At 36.3% G+C, this 26,062-nt stretch overlaps 1 protein-coding gene across 1 annotated transcript in view; it reads left to right on the top strand.

The window, feature by feature from the left end:
- Positions 1-524: 524 nt before the first annotated feature.
- Positions 525-26,062, top strand: part of LOC106877970 (leucine-rich repeats and immunoglobulin-like domains protein sma-10) — a 65,685-nt gene continuing 40,147 nt past the window's right edge. Inside the window, exons 1-3 of the mRNA XM_052977813.2 lie at positions 525-558; positions 8,469-8,663; positions 13,095-13,166. Of these exons, the coding sequence (XP_052833773.2) occupies positions 8,473-8,663; positions 13,095-13,166 (263 nt within the window). The 5' untranslated portion in view covers positions 525-558; positions 8,469-8,472. The remainder of the gene's footprint in view (positions 559-8,468; positions 8,664-13,094; positions 13,167-26,062) is intronic.

Below are 26,062 nucleotides of genomic sequence, written 5' to 3'. Positions count from 1 at the left end.
AGGACATAGGAAAGAAAAACAACAAAAGCAAGAGATATGAAAGCCAACACTCCCCAAAAAGTTTCTGTACAAGTCATAATTAATTGATTAATTATGTATGCATATATGTAGATATGTGTATATCTATCTTTCCAGTTATCCATATATATATATATATATATATATATATATATATATATATATATATATATATATATATGTATATATTGATAGATAGATACATAGATAGATAGTCACACACACACATATTTATATATATATATATATATATATATATATATATATATATACATATATATATATATATACACGTGTGTATGTGTGTGCGTGTATAACGATAAATAGACAGAAAGATAAAGAGATAGATAGAAAGAAAGAAGTCATTGTCTCTCGTTCAAATTCTCTTAGGTCATTTTCTCTGAATAACCTATCAATGATCATTTGCCCTTAAAGAAACAGATGCATGCGCGCACCCGCACATTTTTATAGATTGCTGCTCCAAAGCTTCATTATTCAGTTCGGCAGCGAAGACTTCGGTTTGGCTTAGTGGAAGAACATGTAAGTACATTGCTTATATCTGTTCAAAAAATTTTAATTTTGTGTTTAGTTTTAGTTGTGAAATTACATTTCACATCTACCCAAAGGAAATTTTTTTCGGTTTTGGAATTATTATATGCTTGCTAAAATTTGATTTTCCCTATAACGAATCTTTTTCTTATCTTACTTTTTCTCTGTATTTTCCGCCGTTTTGTACTATTCCAGTTCTCAAAAACTTGAAATTACAACACTGGAAACACGAAAGATACTCCTCCAAAATTCTCTGATTTTAAATTATCGGTCGTAACATTTCTTAAGCATGCTACAGAGGAATGATCATTAATGAAGTTGAATAAGTCTACAATTGTTTTTTATTCCATGTTTTTGCTTCTTTTTCGTAATTAAATTTCTTTTTCTATGATTATATTTATATAAAATACCATTTTTAGTGGTGGCTGTTTGTGTTTGTATGGATCTCAGAACATTGTTTTGCCACAGTTCCTATAAAGCTGCGAGGACGGTAGATTTTCTACTTTTATTTTGCTACCTTCAATAATTGCAGGATTTACTGAATGCCCTGCGTAGGGCATTTCGTATGTTCCCGTCAGTTTCGGGACAGCTTGTCTGCTCCCCACCACCACTCGCAATAGGTTCGTGGCTGCTACAAAGAGCACCCTGAAATTGTGCACTCTACCGTAGCGCCCTTTCCTACTCTGCCGTTTTGTGGTGAAATTTCCCACGGTGAACCTCAGCCTCGACGAATACATGTGGGACATTGTTAGTCCGACTATGTCTGTTGGTAGTTGGTAGTACTCCAATGCATTTCGGGGTAACTGGTGGGACACGCTTAGTTACGCATTAGCGAGATCCAACCATACAACAGAAAGTGTGTTGTTCGTCTTTCCCTCATTGCCGATCACTGATGTGCTTTCGAGATCATCATGAGTAGACGAGGGCACCTCCTTTCTCTTCTGTGCATGATGTCCCTAGAAAAGATAACCCTCTACCAGAAGAGAGGGATATCTTTCTAGGGACATCATGCCCAGATGTTACTCTGCTCTCCACGTCTTCCGTACAGTATAATATTAATCTCCCGCGTGAACTTGAAGTTTATAAAGGCCTTCCTTTGTCTCCACCTCTCCCTTTCCATGTATCTCTCTCTCTCCCTCTCTCTCTCTCTCTCTCTCTCTCTCACTCTCTGTCTTTCTATTTGTCTCTATTTCGCTCTCTCTTTTCCAACATGATTCTGTCGTGCGCAGGTGGAGCAGAATGCTTCGTATTTCCGTGCTAAGTTGCTTTAAAACTAATTTTCTTTCACCGTCTGCCTCTTTCCACCATTTTAAAGTTGTCTTTGCTCTTCCCTCAATTCTGCCACCTGACTCTGATTCTTATGGAAACTGTCCAGCTTGTTGCTTTTTCTTTCCTTCAAGCCCAACTTATATTGGTAAGCCTGCTGTACCAATTGCGCCATGTTTCTTATCTTCCCGGTAGTGTCACCCTTTTTAATGTTGTCCAGAATAATGTTCAAGTCATTGTTCAACTGGACGCTTCGAAGATATGTCGCTGGTGGTAATTCATCCGTGGATTTTTTGTGGAGCCCTCGTGGTTTTCAAATTCTTCCCCTCTTCTTGTGCATTACTCGATAGTAAAGCAAAGAGGCCTCGGACATTGTGGTTTCGCTTCTGACCCTGGTCGTCCTCCCTCTGAGAAGCAGTGCTAACAGGATGGGTGGTATAGTTCGTTGGTATACCGTTAGTCACATGAAGTACCTCTTCAATGAATTCAGATGTAGTAGGGTCTACAAGTACAGCGATTCACTTGTTGGAGTTCATTGACCGAGTTGGCAAATGATATTCTCCTTTTAATTACTCTTGGTGGTATAATGGTATAGCATATACCATATGAAAATAATGGTTCTTTTGTTTAATCGTTTATATGTTCTATTGTTATATGCTAAACGCAGTTAATGCTTTTCTCCTTCAAAAGGATTTTTCAAATTCTAAGATCGATGCCTTGCTTTTATGCTTACATGATATATGCTTTCATGACACGGAATGTCTATTATGTTTTCTCTGGATTTGATGATACCCACAGTTCCCGCTAAGCATAAGTTGCACACCCGCGATAGTCTCAGTTCTACATCCTCTCTTTCCAACGTCAGTACCAGATAGCCTAAACAAACGATCGCATGAATATGATTCACCAGGTCTACATGGTTATTACTGACTGTACTGTTATCATCTCAGGAATACGGAATAACCTTTTTTTGTCTCTATTTTCCGTTATTTCATACTATTCCAGTTCAAACATTCGAAATTACTATTCTGGAAACTGGAAACATGCTCCCGGAAAATTCTGTCATAACACATTCTACAATTCTGTAAAGGAATGTTCTTTTAATGAAGTCGAAAAAGACTACAATTCTTAGCATCCTATGGCTTTGTTCCTTCTAGAACTTCAATTTTATTTTGTATAACTATATAAATTCTTGTTTTTAGAGTTGGGTGTTTGTGTTTGTGTGGGCCTTAGTGCAGCGTTTTGCCATGGGGCGTACAAAGCAGCCCAGACGAACATGTATGAATCGTTTTCTTTTCACTTTGCTTCAAATAATACTACTATTCGTCCTTACAGAAATTCCACACTAGCTTTGAAATCTATATGAAGCATTTAGAAATTCACTTTCAATGTTATCAATGAAAATGGCATTTCCAGAGATTGGTCTAAATCAGTTTTGGTGAGATGACGGCCACTTTGGAACTCTGTAGGGTCATGCAAGGGACACATCAATGAAAATTAAACCAAAAATAAAGGAATGTACAAAAAATAAGTTGGCTAACCTTATTTATAATGAATGTTTTATTTCTTCCTGCGCTACATCAATAAGTTAACTCAGTGATGCTTTTGAAAAATAAAACGAAATCTATAGTAACTTGTTTTTATGCATTAATTCATTCCTTTTGACGAACGAATTAATGGGTAGCCAAATTATTTTTGTAACATCACCCCCTTATTGTTCGTTTCATTCTCACTGATATTTCACCCAATATATCTCTAAAAGCTTAATCAATCGTTTTCTTAATTGATTTCTGTTAATATTTTTTGATGTATTAAAACTTATTCATTTTTTTTAACAAAATATTTTAAATTGTTTCTGTCATTAATGTTTTCAATGTATTATAATTAGTTGTTATGGTTATTTTCTTGTTATTAAAAGCAAATATAAATTTGTCTGATTTTATTTTTTAACATACCATTTCCACATGAAAAAATTGTAACTGACGACAGTGATTCAGAACGTGTCACGGTTGGTGGTGCTGTTCTGCAACTTTATCTTTCAAGTTGTCTATGCCACCAATTTTTAGCTACCTCTATTGAACAGCTGCTGTTATTTGATCGGAGACCTAATATTATAATTTTCTGACCGTAAATAGGTAGATGTAAAAAAAAAAGGTGGACAATAGCCAAGACAATAAAATAAATAAATAAACTCAACGATCGTCAGCAGCAGATACGCAACTTAATTGCAATTAAAACCACTCTCTTTCCGCACAAAATGCCTTGGACACTTACATTTGCAAACAGCATTTCAATAAAGAAAAATGGAAGTATTTTGTACTCAGGTTATATTCTCACAAAGAATATCCAATATTCTCCGGAAAATTCAACTGTCCGGAGGAGATTAGAAGGGAACAATTTCCGAAGACAATGTTGAAATAAATGCTGCTGTATTGGCAAATACACAGATTACTGAAATTTTGTTTTCCTTCGAAAAAGGAAAACTTAGAAACTAATTACAAAAAATCAGTATCAGCTGTCCCTTTTTAACAACCAGTTACATTACTAAGTACATCTTCAGAAAATAGGGGCCACGTATCAACCGAAATTACTGAAGATGAAGAATTACCAGATCGGACTTACGTGAATGATGAAACCCCATTAAGGGATCTAGGCCCAGCCATGTTGTTTTATGCCAGTAAAAATATGTACCCATGTTCTTTCAGTCAAAATCAGTTATATGGGAAAAGAAACATGCCCCTAATTCCTACGCAGAATCTCGACTCCATTATTAGTCAGGTGAAGGAAAACCGGGTGCATATATCATTATTTACAAAAATTCAATTCTTTTATACCATTGATGTTATTGCTGAGGAACAGTTGAGAAAGTAGCCCTTGTGCCACCCATCAAAGGGTGATGTTTATTACTTTTACTGTACGTTGATGTTAAGCCGATGAGACAGGTTTTCCAACGATCGGGAAAAAGTAAAGTAGAAAACGAAAACACGTGAACAAAGTCAAGGCCCTAAAGATTCTGCGTCGAAAACAATCATTAGTATAGGGGTTTTCATGTTAACAGGAGCTTAGAAAAACAAACGCAGGAAAACAAGAAATATTGCACCGTGTTGTAGCTGTGATAATATTTCTAGTCGAGAGAGGTCTTGAATGTTGAGGTAGAGAAGAGATCATAGTATCTAATCATATCAAGAACGTTTTTTGGTGTGGAATTTTAGAACTTATTGCACAGTTTGATCCATTTATGATGGATCATTCGAAAGCAGTTGTCAATCTCAGAAGTGATAAGCAATCATATCACGTACCATTTACGAAGAAATTGGTCAGGCAGAATCTGTTAAGAATCATATTGAAGCAGAATTTAAAACTGCCAAGTACTTCTCTGTTTCTGTAATTCTATAGCAGACCAGGCACATGTTGACCAGCTAACAGTTGTGTATTATGTTATTTTTGTGAAGCCGATAGAAAGTTTCAAGGTTTCAGTGAGACAGATAGACAGACAGGCAGGTAGACAGACAAACCGATAGATAAAGTAGGCAGACAGGTAGGACAACAGGCAGTAGGATAGATCGATAGATAAATAGATAGATAGGTAGGTAGGTAAGTAGGTAGGTAGGTAGGTAGGTAGGTAGGTAGGTAGGTAGGTAGGTAGGTAGGTAGGTAGATATCTAGCTAGGTAGATATCTAGCTAGGTAGATATCTAGCTAGCTAGCTAGATAGATAGAAAGATAGATAGATAGATAGATAGGTAGGGAGATAGGTAGGGAGGTAGAAAGATAAGTAGATAGGTAGGTATTTTGATAGATAAATAGATAGATAGATAGATAGATAGATAGATAGATAGATAGATAGATAGATAGATAGAAGGCTGGTTATATTTGTAATCCCTCCAATTCGTCTATTTTTCCCTTGATATGGTTCGACTATAGGCACAATAGATGTTTTATTCCTGATAGTCACGTGCCTGACAGGTAGGAGGACGTCTTTATATTATGATGTAATATAGATGCAGTGGAAGACTATCTTATTTCTGAAACTCGTGTCACGCTGGAGTGTGAACGTCCATGCTTGTTATTTTATTATATACTAGCAGAGATACGTGGTGTTTCTCGGAATTAAAGTGGTATACATTGTACACACATACACACACACATACACACACACACACACACACACACACACATACACACACACATATATATATATATTACAGTTTTGTTGAAACGTGATACGGGATAGTGCAATATTGACAACAAAACATTTGTGGTGTAAATGATGGTCTAACTCGACTAAGCGATATGTAATACATCCGTTTGGAGGATTCCAGGCCCTAACCTATGATGGAAAATTGGGAGTGGGTGGGAATGTAATGATTGAACCCAGCGAAAAGGTGTCAGTGGATATAGTTCCCTTTGAGGCGACCAGCGCTCCGTCTAATACGACCGATCGTATGGTTGACAACAAAGCGAATGAAGGTATAATGGGAATATTGTACGCAAATGCGTACATTCCGGAAATGGGCTGCAATGGGAGACGGCAACGGGGAAGTGAACTATTGAAATGTTGCAGAAGGAGGCGAAGTGCTGAGATTGGATTGCTGGTGTGGCTGTAGAATAAGAAACATAAAGTGAGCCGATGCTGTCACATGAGATTAAGTAACAATGAATTACTTGAAAAATAAGGCATAATGGCTTACTGAGTTGTATGTATATAGTGTGTCTATATTTTGCATGCAGTGTAAATTAACAAAATATAAGCAAATGAACAAAATAGAAGCACGTGTATGGAACTGCAAATTTAACGAAAATAACACAAATAATTCTTACAGAGAGACAAAGAATTATATAGATATAGGATACATTTCTTAATGTAAGGGTAAATATGCCTTTACAAATACCTTGCAACTGTTGCGATAATTATTAACTGGCAATGGAACAGTAAATGTGTATTTTTGTGTATATCTTGTTCCCTCCCACCGCATTGTGTTTTTCAAGAATTTCACCTCTAGAACTAACGTACATACATTCAGGCATGTCAGTTGTCATATATGAATATGTATGTGTTGTTCAGTGTGTGTGTGTGTGTGTGTGTGTGTGTGTGTGTGTGTGTGTGTGTGTGTGTGTGTGTGTGTGTTTAATAACGTACCGTTACATATGTATGTCTAGATGTATATGTTTATTAACGTACCTAACGCGGAAATACACAGACACTTTTATACATATACTCACTTATACACTAACACACATATACTCACAGACAGATGTACAGTCATATACACAATGTGATGTTATCTTCGTGGTATAAAATGTCCCGTAGACAACAGAAAGACTGCAGCGTGAGAGACGTTTGTAAGCCATTTAAGAACACACAAAAACCGTTAATTTCACTTCGGCATTTAAATTTCATTTGTATCAAAATATTTTCGTCGCCTTAAAACCCGACCTGCTCACTGACAAGATTTCGTGCTGCATATGTATGTATGTATGTATGTATGTATGTATGTATGTATGTATGTATGTATGTATGTATGTATGTATGCATGTATGTATGTATATGTGTAAATGCGCATGCATATACCCATATACTTATCTATGTATGTATGTATGTATGTATGTATGTGTATATGTATGTATGTGAGTATTTACAGATGTAAGTGTATAGAGGTATCTGTCTTTGTGTATATGTATATGCACATGTAAATATATATTCATGTACTGATTCATGTGTATGTCATCAAATTGTATATATAACTGTTACTCCGTCAAATTTTGTATATATATATATATATATATATATATATATATATATGTTCCGAGCACGCAATCTCAGATCAAGTCACTTGCTATGCAAGTACATCTGCGTAAATAGAAAAACTATCTCTATGAAATGTTATAGTTTACTCGAAATGAATATCAAATTTCTCATTGACACCGATCAGCCCTCACACACATGTTTAATAACCGAACTCATGCGGAAAGATACACACAGTGTGAGATATATATACACACACATACATTCACAGACAATTACACTGTAATATACAAACAAAATTAAAAGTATGAAAGTGAAACAATATATCACATTACAATATATATGGAATTTTTTCAGTTTTATCCTTTGATTTTTGAGACGTAATACGAATCATTGCCAATGTTGCATAGTTTTAATGCGAAAGAATTACATGTGGACACGGGTTCCTGATAGTATTACCATGTAAAATTCGATTTGATCTAATTGAGCCGTTTGTGAATGGATTGCGAACAGAGAGAGAGAGAGAGAGAGAGAGAGAGAGAGAGAGAGAGAGAGAGAGAAAGACAAAGGATTTTATATATACAGATGATGTGTGAGTGGGCGCGGGTGATTGTGTCTCTTCGCGCGCGCGTGTGTGTATGTGTGTTTGTGTGTGCGTGTGCTTCAAGGGGATAGCTTTTCAGTTTTTATTTGTTATTATCGCTCATTCTTCACACTGATTGACCAAGATTCAGTTTTTTTTAAATTTTTAATTATGACTTTGAAAGTAAGTGAAATCAATGATAAATTCCTCGCATGAAACATGGAGCAATTTTTGTCCTTCATAGAATCTGAAAAAGGAATGAAATAATTATGGAGTGCCTGATATTTTATATTTTATTCTTTTACAGATTAATGCGGCGACAAAATCTCCATGTTATGTTCACCTTTGTGTTGATACTGTACATGAGATTACTTTTGGAGGCTCATACTGTTTCAGACGTTTGCAGTATTAGTAGATGTGATTTGGTAAGTCAGGAAATACATTGTGAAAATCGCAATTTGCCTTCTGTTCCAGAAAATATTCCCCAGAATGTTCGGATATTGTAAGTATTGGACATTTTGTTTTTACATATTTACACATTCAGTGTTTTAAATCCTCATTGATTATGTTTAAGCAAATACCTTATTGTGTTGATTTCACGGCTTTAAACACCATGTTATGCTGTAGTAAAGGAAGCCGATATGTTACTAGGCATGAAATCAGGTAAAAGGTTTTTCAATATATATTGATTTATTTTTAATTTCCATATCTAAACGGTTGCACGAGTTGTATTAAACAGAAAACTGTCCCACAAAATTCCAACTGACAAATCGATGTTCCTACTCCCACACTATTTTCGGTATTCTTTGCTCTTCTGCTTACGCATGCATTCCACGACTGTGATAATGGATGTCCTCTTACAGTTCAGGACTACTCGGAGAGTCTTCAGTTTTCCAAACATCCGTCTTGTCGCTTCGAGTTATATATGTACGTATGTATGTATGATTTTCGTTGTATTTAATTTGAGTTCTTGAGAGATTTCAAGCCGGTTACTAACAAACCAACAAGACATTTTCAGTTAAATGAGTTCCCGGTGTTTGCAAATATACGGTCGAGTTGGCTTGTTGGTTGAACTCTCGATGCGTACACCCAAGGATCGGTTCCTTTCTCTCTTCACATCAGGCTCAATTCCTTTCTCTCTTCTTCCGTGAAACCGAGTATTTCTAGGTTTTAGTATACATTTGTTGATATATAACCTAGTGCACTTATGATGATAGGTACAAATGAAAATACATAGTAAGGTTACAAGAGTTGTAAGTTCCGCATTAATTCGCCATAAACGTTCACTTTTTCGTGGACCTTTGATTGTACATTCACATCTGCAGGCCAGTTGACCTCTGCGGCAGTACATGACTTTTGTCCACTGTCCCACAAAACAACATCAGGCCTGTTAAGTTTCTATTTGGGTGTTCTATCGATGCTCCTTCTTTTTAACGGTGTGAATACATGCTGGTTCTGAGATGCCATTGATGTATACGTCAAGGCAGTCCTTCCAACGGATAGCTTTGTAAATAGTCTTTGCCTTAGAAATATGTCATACGTAGCGGCAGATAGTATTTTATAAGCATTTTGGGGTATCTGCTAATGATGTGAGTGATATCTTCTACACTGGTATAGCAGAGCCGATATTCTTTTATCACGGTGTGGATATTTGGTGACGCCGTTGTCCCTCTAGTTTGTCACCTCAGGTATTTAGTAGCTATCTCTTGTTATTGGATAGCGAAGTCATATTCTTCAAGAAGAATTCTAATGTATCTATCGGAGAAGCTACACTTCCTGTCAATGCTGTTTTAGCCCTCTATTTGGTATTGCATCGAACGTTGAAAGATTGCTTGAAAAAAAAGTATGGCGAATTGGAGGACGGAACTGACAGCAATCGGAAGAGGTTTAGGGACAGTAGAAATCAGGAGGGGCATCTTCTAAGGGGACTGCTTGTCCCCACTTATCTTTGTACTGTGCTTGATACCACAAACACTGATTCTGGGGAAAGCAAAAGCTGGGTACGGATTCAAAAGCTGCCAACAAAAAGTCAACCATTTGTTATTCAAGGATGACCTCAAACTTTATGGTAAAGATGAAGCCCAAGTCAGTTCCCTCGTTGATACGGTGTATACCTTCAGTGCTGATATCAGAATGGAGTCGGGACTGAAAAATGTGGTGTATTAGTCTTGAAGAGAGGCAAAATCAAATGTATGGATGGGCTAGCGATACCGCCGGGGGAGGTTGTGAAGCAGATACAAGAGAAGGGCTATATGTACTTGGGGATTTTGGAAATGGATAAATTTATGGAGAGAGAAATGACAGAATATTTTAAGGTGGAGAACTTGCGCAGACTGAGACTGATCCTTAAGTGGAAATTAAACGGACGGTATAAGATTGAAGCTATCAACACCTAGGCGGTTTCACTCCTTATATATAGAGCAGCGGTAATCGCATGGACAGTAGACGAACTAAACAGCTTTGACAGAAAGACAAGGAATTTGCTAACTAGATATGGGATACTCCACCCAAAAGAGAACACAGACAGACTGTATATACCAAGAAAAAGAGGGGACAGAGGGCTTATTGGATGCGAACACAGCATTTGAGCAGAAGAAAACAACGTAAAATGGTATGCAAAGAATGATGCCACAGAACCGCTATTATTAGAAGTAAAAAGGTCAGGCGTGTGTAGGATGAAAGATTGCAAAGATAAAGCACTGTACAATCAATTGAAAACGAATGAAACTGAAAATAGGTGGGTAAAGAAAGAATGCATGGACAATTTCATAGGGATGTTGAAGATAAGATAGACAGAGAATAAAATGGCTGTGGATGACTGAAAGTGATTTAAAACCGGAAACGGAGGGAGGGTCTAATCGGTGCTGCCCAAGAGCAAGTACTAAGAACAAACTACATAAAATACAGAATAGACAACACACCAGGAAGTGAGAAGTGCAGAATCTCTGGACAAAATTGTGAAACTGTATAGCATATTACCAGCCAATGTATGCCACTAGCCCAAAATGAATATATGAGACGCCACGACAATATAGCAAGGATTGTCCATTGGACACTTTGCAACATGTATAGACTTGACAGGAAAAAATTGGTACGATCACAAACCCAAAGGCATCATGGAAAATGATAATGCAAGGATACTGTGGCATTTTATGATTCATTGCAACCATGAGAAAAAGAAAACTGTACTTAGAGACTGCAAGAGAAGGAAAGCTAACTTTTCCATGCAATGGATCGATAAGCGTAAGTCGTACGATATGACCCCACATTGTTGGATTATGGAATATATGAACCTATTTGGTATTGTATTAGATGCTGTATGGCGAAATGCAGGTCGGATGTGACACCATATAGCATAAGTTTAGGGGTGATAGAAATTAGGAGAAGCATCTTCCATGGCGACTGCCTGTTCACATTCATCTTTGTACTGTTTATGATAACACTAAGACTGATTCGGGGGAAAGTAAAAGGCTAGGAATTAATCCAAGAGCCACCGACAAAATGTCAACCACTTGTTATTCATGGATGACTTCAAACTTTATGGTAGAGATGAATTCCAAGTCAATTGCCTCGTATATAAGGTGTATACGTTCAGAACTGATATCATATTGGACTTCGGACTGTAAAAGTATGGTGTGTTAGTCTTGAAAAGAGGCAAAATCAAATGTATGGACGGGCTAGCGATAGCGTCGTGGGAGATTATAAAACAGATAGAAGAGAGGGGTATACGTACTTGAGGATATTGGAAATAGATAAATTGATGGATAAAGAAATGACAGAAAAATCTAAGGTGGTGTACTTCGCAGACTGAGACTGATCCTTAAGTGGAAATTAAACGGACGGTATAAGACTGAAGCTATCAACACCTGGACGGTTTCACCACTTAGATATGGAGGAGGGGTAATCACATGGACAGTTGAGACAGAAAGACAAGGAAGTTGCTGACTAGGTATGGGTTACTCCACCCAAAAAGTGACACGGACAGACTGTGTGTACCAAGAAAAAAGGCGGAAGAGGATAGATTGGATATGAACACAGCATTAGAGCAGAAAAAAACAGCGGTTCAATATTTCATTTTATTGAAAGTAAAGTTACTTTGGTGTCTACATTTTCCTCTTTCATCGTATGTGTTTAGTAATTCGTCTCTAGACTGTAGCAGTTCCATAAATTCTGTTATACATTACAAGCACATTTTATTCCCAATATTTTTAGAGCGAGCTCTACCTATTATACTCCAACTAAGAGTGTACTCTCTTTTTCTAGATGTCAATTCCCATATATATTTACTTAAACCTGTTGATCATGTCCCCACTGCATGATATGCTGATGTGGAATACATGGTATATATTCTCCCTAATGAAATTCATGTAATGCTAAATGTTGTGTACCTGGTCGATTTGGAAACTCGATTTCCTCACATTATTCAAATATATATATATATATATATATATATATATATATATATTTGCAGGTGTATATATAACAATTTCTAGTTCTCTTTCTTCTCATTTGTCTCTTTCTTATTTACCAAAATCTAATCGTTTTCATTTTCCTTCTTCTCATCCTCCTCTCTTGTACTGAGTCTTTTACTCATCGTCATCATCATCATCATCATCATCATCATCATCATCATCATCATCATCATCATCATCATCATATCCACAATAGCAGCACGTCAGTGCAATCACCAACAACATCACCACCAACCAACGACCATATAATGAATAGCATGATCATTACTATCATTAACCTTCATGATGACTGTCACCACCTGTATCATCATGTACTTACACATCATTATCATCATCTCCTTCATGGAATTCTAAACCTTCCACTCTTTTTTAATCTTCCTACATCTAATGACCGAGACACAATAAATGTTATATCTAGTCTTTTCTCTATTATTTATTATGTGTTCTCGTTTATCTTACAGAGATCTACGTGGAAACAATATCTCGACTATTAATCCGGGAACATTGAAAAATCTTTTCCGCTTAGAGGATTTGTAAGTTGAATCTGTTTTGCTGATACTATTTCCTTGACCGTATATTGCTAAATAATTAATGACTTGCCATCTTTTTTGCTCTTATCAAACTCAGATTTTCTCCTTTTATGTGTCTATAAATGTGCATGTGAATGTATTTGAAGATATGAAAATTTGGGGTTTACATCATTGATTCGTGTTATGTGTATAAGTGTGTGTATGTGCATGTGTATATTTCTGTTTGTGAGTGAGCGGAAAATTATGCGTTCCTTTAATTTTCTTCGTTCACGCCATCATTGATTTACCTTTTCATGTTCGTGACAGTAAGTAAGTAGACCATAAGTCATTTGCTTTGCTCTTCCAAAGAGGTCGGTTGTATTCTGCCAGAAAGGTACTGAGTCAAAATCACGGCTTCGGAAAAAGCTACAGCTGTTCGAATGAGAAAATGGCTGATAGAAATTTAAGAATATATTGAATATATTGAATGTAGTGACACGATTTCCTGTGCCCCACCGAATTTTATGAGCTGCCTCCACATAAACCTGTTTCTATGTGAAGGAAAGGCTGATGCAATGAATACCGTATACATACGTCTTGTAGCCTGCAGCTTTGACATTTTAAAATATTTCTCTAATTTAATGTATATAACTGATATAAAACAAAGCAATTGTTTCACAATGCACCACATGCATCTCACTAAGGCAGATGTAAATAAACTATTCATCCCACCTTTCTCGTCACATGTCATCGTGAGGTGTTGTAGTTCTACCCAAATCAGTTTTTTCATCACATGTGCAGCCAAGAAATCCTTCACCGCTTTCCAAATCTATATTTTACTGCCCTGGAGCGTTTAGCGTACCGAAATTCTCGCTAACGCAATACCTTATCACGATTAAGCAAGAATTGTCCGAGGCTGCTGATGGAATGCTTCAACTTCCACACAAAGCCACGTCGCTCAAGCACAATAAAGGTCTTAGCCATTTCCAGAGAAACCCGCTTACTTCCTTCCGTTGAATGTGCATATTGAAATTTGATATACGGAGAACTGCCAAATAGTCCATGACAGATGCTCTATTGGTAACTCCAGGTTTCAAAATTTCCGGCAGATATGACTTGTCTGTTGTCGATAGTCACCTTTCGGATTCTTTGTTGCTGTTACCGATGGATTTTGTCGTAACTATTCAAGATATTTTTACGATACTCAATCCCATTATGACAGATATTTAGGTCAGAATTGCGACTACGAATGCTTCCTCTTCATCCATATAACTCAGTGTAGAGGTTCTAGTTTAGCCTTCACCCATCTTTCATCATATGTACTTGGGTGGTGTTGAAGTGTTTATCTTTCAACACACCTATTTCAAATTGAAATTTAAAAATTCGATGAGAGTCTGGTTGTATTGGCTCTCATTAATTGTTTCTGTTTTCACCACCATACTAACCCTCTCGTTATATATCCGGTTTGTCATTTCTTCTTAGTTCCAGTTCATCTGAAAAATTACCCAGTCCACCGAGCAAATTCCGTTGTATAGCGCTGCATTCCAATTTCATTCGAAACGCTTTCGTTACTCATCTTCCGCTGACGTATCGTGGAAGTAGCAGCCCCTCGTGATCAAATAATTTTTATATGGAATATATCTGTGTCTCACCAAATATAGCATCAACAGAAAACGCTAAACTCTTTGCAAAAGCCTGGGATAAAAGCCTTCAACTTCGTAGTTGGCCAACTTACGGACTTGATAATATTTATCAAAAATATTATGTTCGAGTTCTTTCTCAACATTGCGGTGAGCACGATTGTAGTCGGGTTGAGTCTTTTTCCGTTCTGATTTCCTTTGTGGTAGACACCTGCCATTCGACTCTCGACTATTTCTGGGACATAAATATAAACCACCGAAGATGGATCATCAAGCCCTGGCGACATCTTACTCGTGATGTCTGTCCCTGCGTCTCCAATTCCGCAGCTGTTTCCCGCTTTTTGCAGAAACGCAAACCACTGTCACAAAACAAGCAAAATGGCTCAAACAGACTGCAAAAAAAGGAACGGACACAAATAAATTGAGGAGCAATGGAGCCAGAAGCCTCTGCATATACTTCAAAGTCAAAATACAGATGCAGATCAGGCAATAACCCATCAGAGGTATGGCTAAAGTACTGATCGGTTCAATCATGTTACTTGCATTCCGCTCTGTCTTGAGTATTGCCTCTACTCTGCGATAACATTCTCTTCTGATCCTTTCTCTGATTACTGAAATTTTGATTCTGTCTCCTTTAAATACCCCAAGGTATTTGCAGCTCTCTGCCAGTTTTAAATGTTTACAACATTCTGCTGGTCAAGATTAACACTAGGTGTTTCTGCCATTTTCCCTTTCATAAAGATAATTTTTGTTTGCTCATTTATTCAGGCCAAATTGCATCCTAATGTTATCACTGAACGTTTTATACTATCACTAGTAAACCCTGCTGTTGTTGGTCAAAGCCCTGTAATTGTTGGTTAAATACCTGTAGTGGTTGGCCATTATTATTATTATTATTATTATTATTATTGTTCAGTAATTTTATCCTTTCCTGGAGACTTCCATTTGCTTGACCTCCTGAGAGCAGATCTTATATCTTCTACCTTGACCCCCTCCCACTTTTGCTCCTCTAAGGAGTCTAGGTCTGTAGATATTCTATCAATCCAAGGGGCCTTTTCATTGTGTGTTTTATCTTCTGCCCAGATTTTATTCCAAAATTCTTGCACTTCTTGTTTTGATGGGACAGAGTTTATTGTTACTGGTGTTTTCCCTATCTTCCTGTAGACATTTTGGGGGTTATTTTTGAACATGTTATTATCTCGGAAGAATCTAACACGCTTTTCATACCTTGCTATGCGGGCAGCTTTAACACATACCTTTTGATTGATGGTTTCTATGGTGGCATCAATCTCAACTATGGTTTTCATATTATATTTTTTCTTTAGTTTTTGGGTCTTTGTAGGTTTGATACTCTTGTCAAATTTAAGGTTTTTCAAACATTCTATGTCAGATCTAAGCAGCTTAATTTGGTGTTGAATGCGTTCTTGCCAAGACGGCTTTTTGTGGGAGTGTTGTCTTTTTCTAATCTTTTCACCACATAGAATCGTTGAGATTCTTGCGGATGCAGAGTACAGGTGGTTGAGATCTGTAATATCAACATCATTAGCTGAAATTATATCCTTAAGTGCAAGGCGGATTTTCAGGTTTTGGTTAGAATTGCGAATTTTGGGGAGAGTGTCGCGTTCATTCATACTAGTTTCTTTAATTTTCAGCCATTCAATCATGATTTGATTTTTTAGATCATGTAGTTCTGTTGCGTCGATTTCTGTATGACTTACTTCATCTATTTGATTTTCACCTACCTTAGTGTTTATGGTTGGTTCAGAGAGTATTTCACTTTGCCTATCAGTTACCTTAACTCTTTCAATCATTACTGTATTTTCATCAGCCTTGGGCTAGTTTATAATTATTTCCTCTGTACTATCTTCTTTAGCTGCAGTTTCATTCTTTTTATCCCTTACCGCTTGTTTAATTTGGTCAATCTCTACTTCAGTTAGTAATTATTTTTTCATAATGTTTTTTCTGACGTTGGCAAGTTTGTTACTGTCTATGTAGGGTCTTACTTCAAGGTGTTTCTGTTTCCAGTTTAAGTAGGTTTGTACAGTATTAGATTTATCTGTAGAGAAATATATGGCATGGTAGAAGGCTTTAAGAAATTCTTTATTATCTTCCCTAGACCATTTTTCATTCTTTTTCTTTTGGTTATTTGATGACGAGCATGGATGGCCATCTGTTGGAATATTCCGGTTGTGGGGTACTTCCAGCTCCTGTGTGTCAGGAAGATTTGAACCAGCAGCAGATTTCTCGTCTCGGATCTGGTTCATTATCCGAGTAAGTGGTCCTTTATAACCCGCTCTATGACCATTCCGGATTGTATTTTGTTTTATTAACAGTGAGGCATAACAAGCTTCGACGTTGACGCTAGGGGATGGATCTGTCTGTTTAGGGTAAATTATTATTATTATTATTATTATTATTATTATTATTATTATTATTATTATTATTGCATTATTATTATTATTATTGAGTGAGAGAGCAGTGCATGCCACCAAAGGGACACTGGGGTAAAATATACCAAGCCCAATATACCCATCATGACTACCCGTCTGACAAGGGTACACCAGGCACATGCATCACAACTATATGTGCACGACATGGTGATCTCATATAAAGATAAACAGTGCATAATCTCGCAGGTGGGGCCCAGTTAGAATTTTCTTCAGGTCGAATAGCCCATCCTGCTCAAAAGGTCCCTGAATAAGGTTTGTTTAAGGATGTTGAGCAAAACACCCATGTTTCCAAAGGTGAATTATTCATATCCCAAAGTACACCTCTCAACACATGGCTAAGATGCACCCCACTACTTCTGCTCATAATCAGTGATGCACATATCGTCGGCCACCAAGGGACAAGCTCAAATGGTTAAGGTCAAAGAAATGAGAAACAAATATATGGTATTAAGCAGAATATTTGCAGTAGCCCATCTTTTTATACCAAGACAAAACAATGTACATGATAACACTTCCAATCAATTAAGATCAGAAGCCTCGAGAGCTACTGCCTGATACTACATCCGGGATTTATTATTATTATTATTATTATTATTATTATTATTATTATTATTATTATTATTATTATTATTTTTATTATTATTATTATTATTATTATTATTATTATTATTATTATTATTATTGTTATTATTATTATTATTATTATTATTGTTGTTGTTGTTGTTGTTGTTGTTGTTCAGTAGTTTTATTTTTATAACGTGCTTTCACTTCACTACCGAGCGCAGCTCTGTGTGCCTTGGGTATGTGCTGTGGTTTGCTGTGATGCTCTTATGGTTACTGTATTGAAAGTGATTTGCGTAGGATGTGTGCTGTGCCCAGTAGTGCAATTTTCTGTATGTTATATATATTTGTTAGTTCTGGAATTTTTGTTATGTATTATGTATAAATATTATTATTATTGTTCATTAGTTTTATTTTTATAACGTACTTTCACGTCACTACCGAGCGCAGCTCTGTGTGCCTTGAGTATGTGCTGTGGTTTGGTATGATGCTCTTATGGTTACTGTATTGAAAGTGATTTGCATTGGCATATCCCAGAGTATAGTTGCTTTCTCGTTTTCTGTGACCTTTTCTGGCGTGTGTTTATACCATATTTTTTCTGTTGTTATTCCTTAGTATTGGCATAGCTTCCAGTGTATATAGGTCCCAGCTCTGTCGTGTCTGTGAATATATTCCTTCTTAGCCAGGACTGGGCAGCCAGAGATAATATGATATTTTGTTTCTTGTCCATCTCCACATATTCTACAGTTACTTGGTATGTTTCTTTTCATTATATGTTTTTGGTAATTTCTGGTGGGGTGGCTTTGGTCTTGTGCAGCAATTAAAAATCCTTCAGTCTCTGCTTTGAGTCCTGAGCTTTTCAACCATTGCTGGGATTTTTCTCTGCCTATTTCTTTTGTATTTAGTTTAGCCCAGTATTTGCCATGTAAGGGCTTTTTTTGTCTTCGTTTTATCATAGTCCGTTGCTTTTCTAGTTTTAATTTGGATTTCATTTGTTTTATAGCTTTTGTTGTTTCTTCTTCTTCTTCTTCTTCTTCTTCTTCTTCTTCTTCTTCTTCTTCTTCTTCTTCTTCTTCTTCTTCTTCTTCTTCTTCTTCTTCTTCTTCTTCTTCTTCTTCTTCTTCTTCTTTTTCTTCTTCGTATTTGTTAGGTAGTATGATTTCTTGTCTGTATTTGTCAGCTTCCTTTAATACTGGAAACAGTTTTTTGTTTTGCTCGTGTAGTATTAGTTTTCCTTGCTTCTGGAGTAGGTATTTTTCAGTCCTATGGTGGTGATTTTATAATAGTTTTCCAGCTGTATAAGACCCCTGCAACCTTCTGTGCGTTGTATATATAGCCTTTCTATGTCAGATTTTGGGTGGTGCATCCTATATCCTGTCATTATTTTTCTTGTTTTCCTGTCTATTTTAGATAGTTCGTTTAGTGTCCAGTTAAGGACATTGTAGCTGTAAATTATAACTGGGACAGCTAAAGTGTTATTATCTATTATCTTGTTTTTAGCATTGAGCTCTGTCTTTAGTATTGATCTAACTCGTCTATAGTTCTCTTCCTTTATGTTTTCTTTCATTTGTGTGTGTTGTATCCTATGTAGTTCATTGATTCCTAATAATTTGTATGGCTGGCTTTCGTCTAGTTCTCTTATTGCATTGGCTTTATCTAGTGTTATATTGCTATTTTTAACTAATTTTTCTCTGTTCAGGGTTGCTTTAGCACATTTTTCTAATCCGAATTTCATATTTATTTCCTTGGTAAAGCCGTGTACTGTCTGTAGTAGTGTTTCTAGCTCCTTGTCATTTTTAGCATATAATTTTAAGTCATCCATATATAAAAGGTGGCTGACTGTTTTTCCATAACATTTGTATCCGCATCCAGTTCTATTTAGTAATTCAGTTAAAGGTGTGAGTAACAGGCAGTTCAAGAGTGGAGAGAGCGTTTCTCCCTGGAATATTCCTCTTCTAATGGGGATGGCTTTCGTTTTCACGAGTCCCTGTTTTGTTTGGAGCTGTAGCACTGTCTGTCATTTATTCATAGAGTGCCTTATGTACTTTATAATAATTGGTGCCACCTTCTTTATGGCTAGTGTTTCCAGAATCTACGCGTGGGGAACACTGTCAAAATCCTTTTGGTTGTCCACCCAGGCCATACTGAGGCCTTTCTTCTTTCTGCGATATTATTGCAGTACAGTCTTTGTAGATCGTAGGGAGACAGGTTATTGGTCTATAGTTTTGTGGTTTCTCCGTTTCCGTGGATTTGGGAATTAAGCTGTTTTTCCCTTTCGTGAGATATTCAGGCATTGTCTCTGGGTCTGCTAGTATGTTGTTAAAGATTTCTGCCAGATTTTTGTGCATTCCTGTCAGGTGTTTTAACCAGAAATTGTGGATCTTGTCGTGTCCAGGTGCCTTCCAGTTGCTTAGTCTTTGCATTGTCTGGGTGACCTCTTCAGTTGTTATAGGGGGCCAGAGTTGCTCAGGTGCTAAGTTCGTTGTTTTAATGGTACTTTTCTGAGGTTGTTGCTTTACCGACCATATTTGTTTCCAGAATTCTTCCAGTTCTTCTGCTGTTGCTGCTGCAGTAATGTCTACTTTATTTTTACTCTGTTCTTGGTAGAGTATTTTTGGGGTTGGATTTGAACTGTTTGTTTTGTTCAAAGAAACGTTGGCGTTTCTCATATTATTATTATAATTATTATTATTATAATTATTATTATTATTATTATTATTATTATTATTATTATTATTATTATTATTATTATTATTATTATAAATTTGATGTTTAAATTGTATTAGTACCAGTCGACTCCGAGCTTCACCCACAGACATCGAGACACATAAAGTTAAAATTTCGAGTGGGTGATATACCTATGGTGCTCTTATTTGGTTTTCCACAAAGTAGTTTTCTAGAGAATGTTCAAGAAATCAAGAAAATTATTATAATTTTCTTTCTAAATTGCAAATTACATAGACAGTATTTTACGTAGGTCATGGGCAGTGCCCACGAGCACTAATTTCCGAGTTTTGGAATTTCTGGCATGCTTATATTGTCTGCTATCTGAGATAGGTAGCAATAAATCTTACGGTACCTACGTTTAGCGGTATTGTTTTAGTCTTCAGGTCCCATATTTTGACAATTTCTATTTAAAAATCTTTATACTTGCTGAGTTTTTGGTAGCTCTTGACTGATACATTTATGTCGATTGAGACATTTATATCAATGAGAAGGCACCATTTTTGCCTGAAGTCAATCAATTTAATGTTTGTCTATTCACATCTATCTTTCTCTCACTTTGAATGGTGAAGTTCCAGAGGTGTGAAATGTGGTCAATTTCAAGCACAGGAGGTGGTTTGTGTTCCGACCAGATTTCATCATAGGGCAAGTCCAAGTTTTTTGCAAACTACCCAGTTGATATGCTGTGCTGCTCTATCCCAGCTGTTGAGACACTCTGTGGGAGCAAAAGGACTGCAAATGGAGACAACATGATCAATGGTTTCATTTGCTTGTTCACATACACGACATGTTGCACGACTGCCTTTCTTCAATATGTTCACCTGGTAGCTCCTTGTAGGTAGGCATTAATCATCGGCTGTATGATTAATCCCCCTTTTCCTGATTTGAAGCTAGAAGACGTTAACCATTGACTCTAACTTCGGCATTTTTAGCTCTCTGGGTATTTACCATTAAGAGGATTTTGTCCTTATCAGTAAGAATATCTAAGGCAGCTGTTTTACTACGGGTTTTCATTCGCTTAGTTTTTATTGTGCTTGTATCCTGTACATCTAATTCTGGGATTTGTTGTGTTTGGAATTGATTTAGATATTTCCGTTTTGTTACTGAGTATGGTGTTTGGAATTGATTTAGATATTTCTGTTTTGTTACTGAGTATGGTGTTCTCTTGTTTTCGTACTTTATAACGAGTTTTATCGTCCAATCACCAGAGTTTGTCAGCAAGGTGTTTTGGCGAATTGTGAAAATCTTCATTTTAATTCCATTCGTGAAAGTCTGCGATTACGCTCTTTTCTTGGCAGGTAAAATCTGTCTATATCTGCCTTAGTGTGGTAAAATCTGTCTATATCTGCATTGTCAACAATGTCAGAAATTGCCCATTTAAGAATATTGAAACTGTACCTCAAGACCAATATGGCTAAAGTATAGATCACTTCAATCTTCATTCTTGCATTCAGCTCTGTCTTGAGAATTGCACTTACCCTGCGATGGAATTTTCTTCTGAACCTTTCCATCATCATTGAATGTTTGATTCTATCACATTCAAATACCTGTAACTGTTTGTACCCATCCGCTGGATCTAACTCTTTTACGACATTTTGTTGGTCAAGATTATCGTTGGATGTTTATATCATTTTTCCTTTGATTAAGGTAGCTTGTGCACATTTGACGAAGCCAAATTTCATTCTGATGTCATCCCTGAATTGTTTAACAATTGGTAATAACCTAGTAGTTGGTCATTTTTTGCAACGAGCATTAAATCGATCCATGTTTAAGATATGATTTATATTTATATGAAACATTTTATATCGTATGAAACATTTTATATTATACAACCTTGAGCAATATCGAGAGAGTTATTAAGGTTGTGCACAAGAGTAGCGGTGATAGCCGGTCGCCTTGGAAAATGCCAAATGAAATTCTTACAACTTTTGCCTTGAGATATTCATTGGCACTATTCAAAGTAAGTGTGGTTCTTCATGAACTCATACTTACAGACAAGACGTTTCGCAGAGTAGGTGCTATTTTATAAATTTACATACGATACTTAATCCAGCTAAGTGGCAGTGTATCAAAAGCGATTTTATAGTCCAGACTATCGACAAATTCATGTGTCGTGATTGACAATATCCTTGGTTATTTACAGGTGTTGGGCAAAATAATGTAAACACCTTAGAATTAATTTTAATATGGTGCTGCTCCCGACGAACAGTTTTTTGTGGAAACTGGGTTCTGCAGTAATTTTGGGAGCCGTACAGGTTATCGGTCTATAATGTTTTGGTTTATTTGTTTCTTCAGTTTTTGGAAGTAGGAATGTAACACCTTTAACTAACCAATAGGGAATCATACTAGGTTGTTGCAAAACATTTTACTGAAGTGTTATTAGCAATGCATCATTCTCCGGGAAGACATTCAAACAGAAGTTAAGATTTTTAAAATTTTCCTGGAGACTTCCATTTGCTTGATTTCCTGAGAGTTAATCTTACATCGTCTCCCTTTACACTCTCCCACCTTTGATTTTCTAATGAGTCTAAATCAGTAGATATTTTATCAACTCAAGAGACCCGTTTATTGTATGTTTTCCTCATTCCCAATTTTCATTCCAAAATTCCTGCACTTCTTTCAGAGAAGAGACATTACTGTATCTGGTATTTTCCCTATCCCTCTGCAAAATATTTTGGGGTTGTTTTTTAACATGTTTTCCGTGAAGAATCTCACGCGTTTTACAAACCGTGCTATGCTTAATAATGTCTATGGTTGTAACGATGTCAAGAATGGTTTTTATATTCTACTTTACCATAAATTTTCGATAGTAAGCCTTAAGAACTTATTATTTCCCCTTGACAAATTTTCATTATTTTCTCTTGGTTATTTAATGACAGGCGTGGAGGGCCATCTGTTGGAATATGTCGGTTGTAGGGTATTTCCGCTCCTGTGTTTCGGGAGGTATTGTACAAATACAAAGCAAAAGACAACCATATACTGATAATAATGACGATGATGATGATGATGATGATGATGATGATGATGATGATGATGATGATGATGATGACGATGAGGATGAGGATGATAATAATGATGATGATGATGAGGTTGATGATGATACAAATAAATTCCCTGAGGCAGCACCAGGCAATGGCTCTCATGGCTTTTCATCTTAACTGATTGGAAGTGTTAACATGCACATTGTTTTGTCTTGATATAAACGTTGGGCTACAGCAAATATTCTGCTTAATACCACAGATTTGCTTGTCAGTTGTTTGACCTCAACCAGTTGAGCATGTCCTTTGGTGGCTGACGATAAGGGTATCTCTGATCATGCGCAGAAGTTTGGCAGAGCATCATAGCCATGTGTTGAGAGGAATTCGTTTGGGTTTGAATAATTAAACGCCGGAAACATTGGTGTTTCGTTAAACATCCTTCAGTAATTCTTACTCAGGACCCTTTTGAGGGGGATATGCTACTCAACCTGAAGAAAATTGTAAATGGGCAACATCAGCAAAATCGAGCGCTGATCAACATGTTGCACACGTATGGTTGTGATGCATATACGAGGTGTACACATATCAAACTTGTAGTCATGATGTGTATGTTAGGGTTCATATACTTGTACTCCAATGCTACTTTGATGGCATGAGTTACTCTTTCACTTCATAACAACAGCAACAACAATAATGACGATAATGATGATAAAAATAATAATTATAATAATAATAATAATAATAATGATAATAATAATAATAATAATAATAATAATAATAATAATAATAATAATAACAATAATAATAATAATAATAATAATAATAATAATAATAATAATAATAATAATAATAATAATAATAATAATAATAGTCGAAGCTTGTTATGCCTCACTGTTAATAAAACAAAATATAAACCGGAATGGTCATAGACCGGATTATAAAGGAGCACTTACTCGGATAATGAACCAAATCCGAGACGAGAAATCTGCTACTGGTTCAAATCTTCCCGACATACAGGAGCTTGAAGTACCCCACAACCGGAATATTCCAACAGATGGCCATCCATGCTCGTCATCAAATAACCAAAAGAAAAAGAATGAAAAATGGTCTAGGGAAGATAATAAAGAAGTTCTTACAGCCTTCTACCATGCCATATATTTCCCTACAGATAAATCTAATACTGTACAAACCTACTTAAACTGGAGACAGAAACACCTTGAAGTAAGAACCTACATAGACAGTAACAAACTTGCCAACATCAGAAGAAACATTATGAAAAAAAAATTAGTAACTGAAGTAGAGATTGACCAAATTAAGCAAGCAGTAAAGGATAAAAAGAATGAAACTGCAGCTAAAGAAGATAGTACAGAGGAAATAATTATAAACTAGCCCAAGGCTGATGAAAATACAGTAATGATTGAAAGAGTTAAGGTAACTGATAGGCAAAGTGAAATACTCTCTGAACCAACCATAAACACTAATGCAGGTGAAAATCAAATAGATGAAGGAAGTCATACAGAAATCGACGCAACAGAACTACATGATCTAAAAAATCAAATCATGATTGAATGGCTGAAAATTAAAGAAACTAGTATGAATGAACGCGACACTCTCCCCAAAATTCGCAATTCTAACCAAAACCTGAAAATAATTGGTAAAATCCGCCTTGCACTTAAGGATATAATTTCAGCTAATGATGTTGATATTACAGATCTCAACCACCAGTACTATGCATCCGCAAGAATCTCAACGATTCTATGTGGTGAAAAGATTAGAAAAAGACAACACTCGCACAAAAAGCCTTCTTGGCAAGAACGCATTCAACACCAAATTAAGCTGCTTAGATCTGACATAGAATGTTTGAAAAACCTTAAATTTGACAAGAGTATCAAACCTACAAAGACCCATAAACTAAAGAAAAAATATAATATGAAAACCATAGTTGACATTGATGCCACCATAGAAACCATCAAGCAAAAGGTATGTGCTAAAGCTGCCCGCATAGCAAGGTATGAAAAGCGTGTTAGATTCTTCCGAGATTATAACATGTTCAAAAATAACCCCAAAAATTTCTACAGGAAGATAGGGAAAACACCAGTAACAATAAAGTCTGTCCCATCAAAAGAAGAAGTGCAAGAATTTTGGAATAAAATCTGGGCAGAAGATAAAGCACACAATGAAAAGGCCCCTTGGATTGATAGAATATCTACAGACCTAGACTCCTTAGAGGAGCAAACGTGGGAGGGGGTCAAGGTAGAAGATATAAGATCTGCTCTCAGGAGGTCAAGCAAATGGAAGTCTCCTAACTTCTGGTTGAATGCCTTCCCAGAAAGCCATGAACTGCTAACAAAACTTTACAACGATGTTTTGCGAAATCCTAGTTTGATGCCCTCTTGGCTAGTTAATGGTTTAACATTCCTGCTTCCAAAAAATGAGGAAACAAACGAACCAAAAAATTATCGCCCCATAACCTACTTAACAACAATGTATAAGACACTAACATCTGTCCTAAACGAGTACACCTATAGTTTTTTAATAGAAAGTAGCATATTCCCTAATGAGCAAAA

This window comes from Octopus bimaculoides, chromosome 29, assembly GCF_046866305.1.
Source record: "Octopus bimaculoides isolate indiv1 chromosome 29, ASM4686630v1, whole genome shotgun sequence".
Lineage (NCBI taxonomy): Eukaryota > Metazoa > Mollusca > Cephalopoda > Octopoda > Octopodidae > Octopus > Octopus bimaculoides.
The sequence above is the reverse complement of the archived record's forward strand: the minus strand, read 5'-3'. Positions and strand labels throughout refer to the sequence as shown.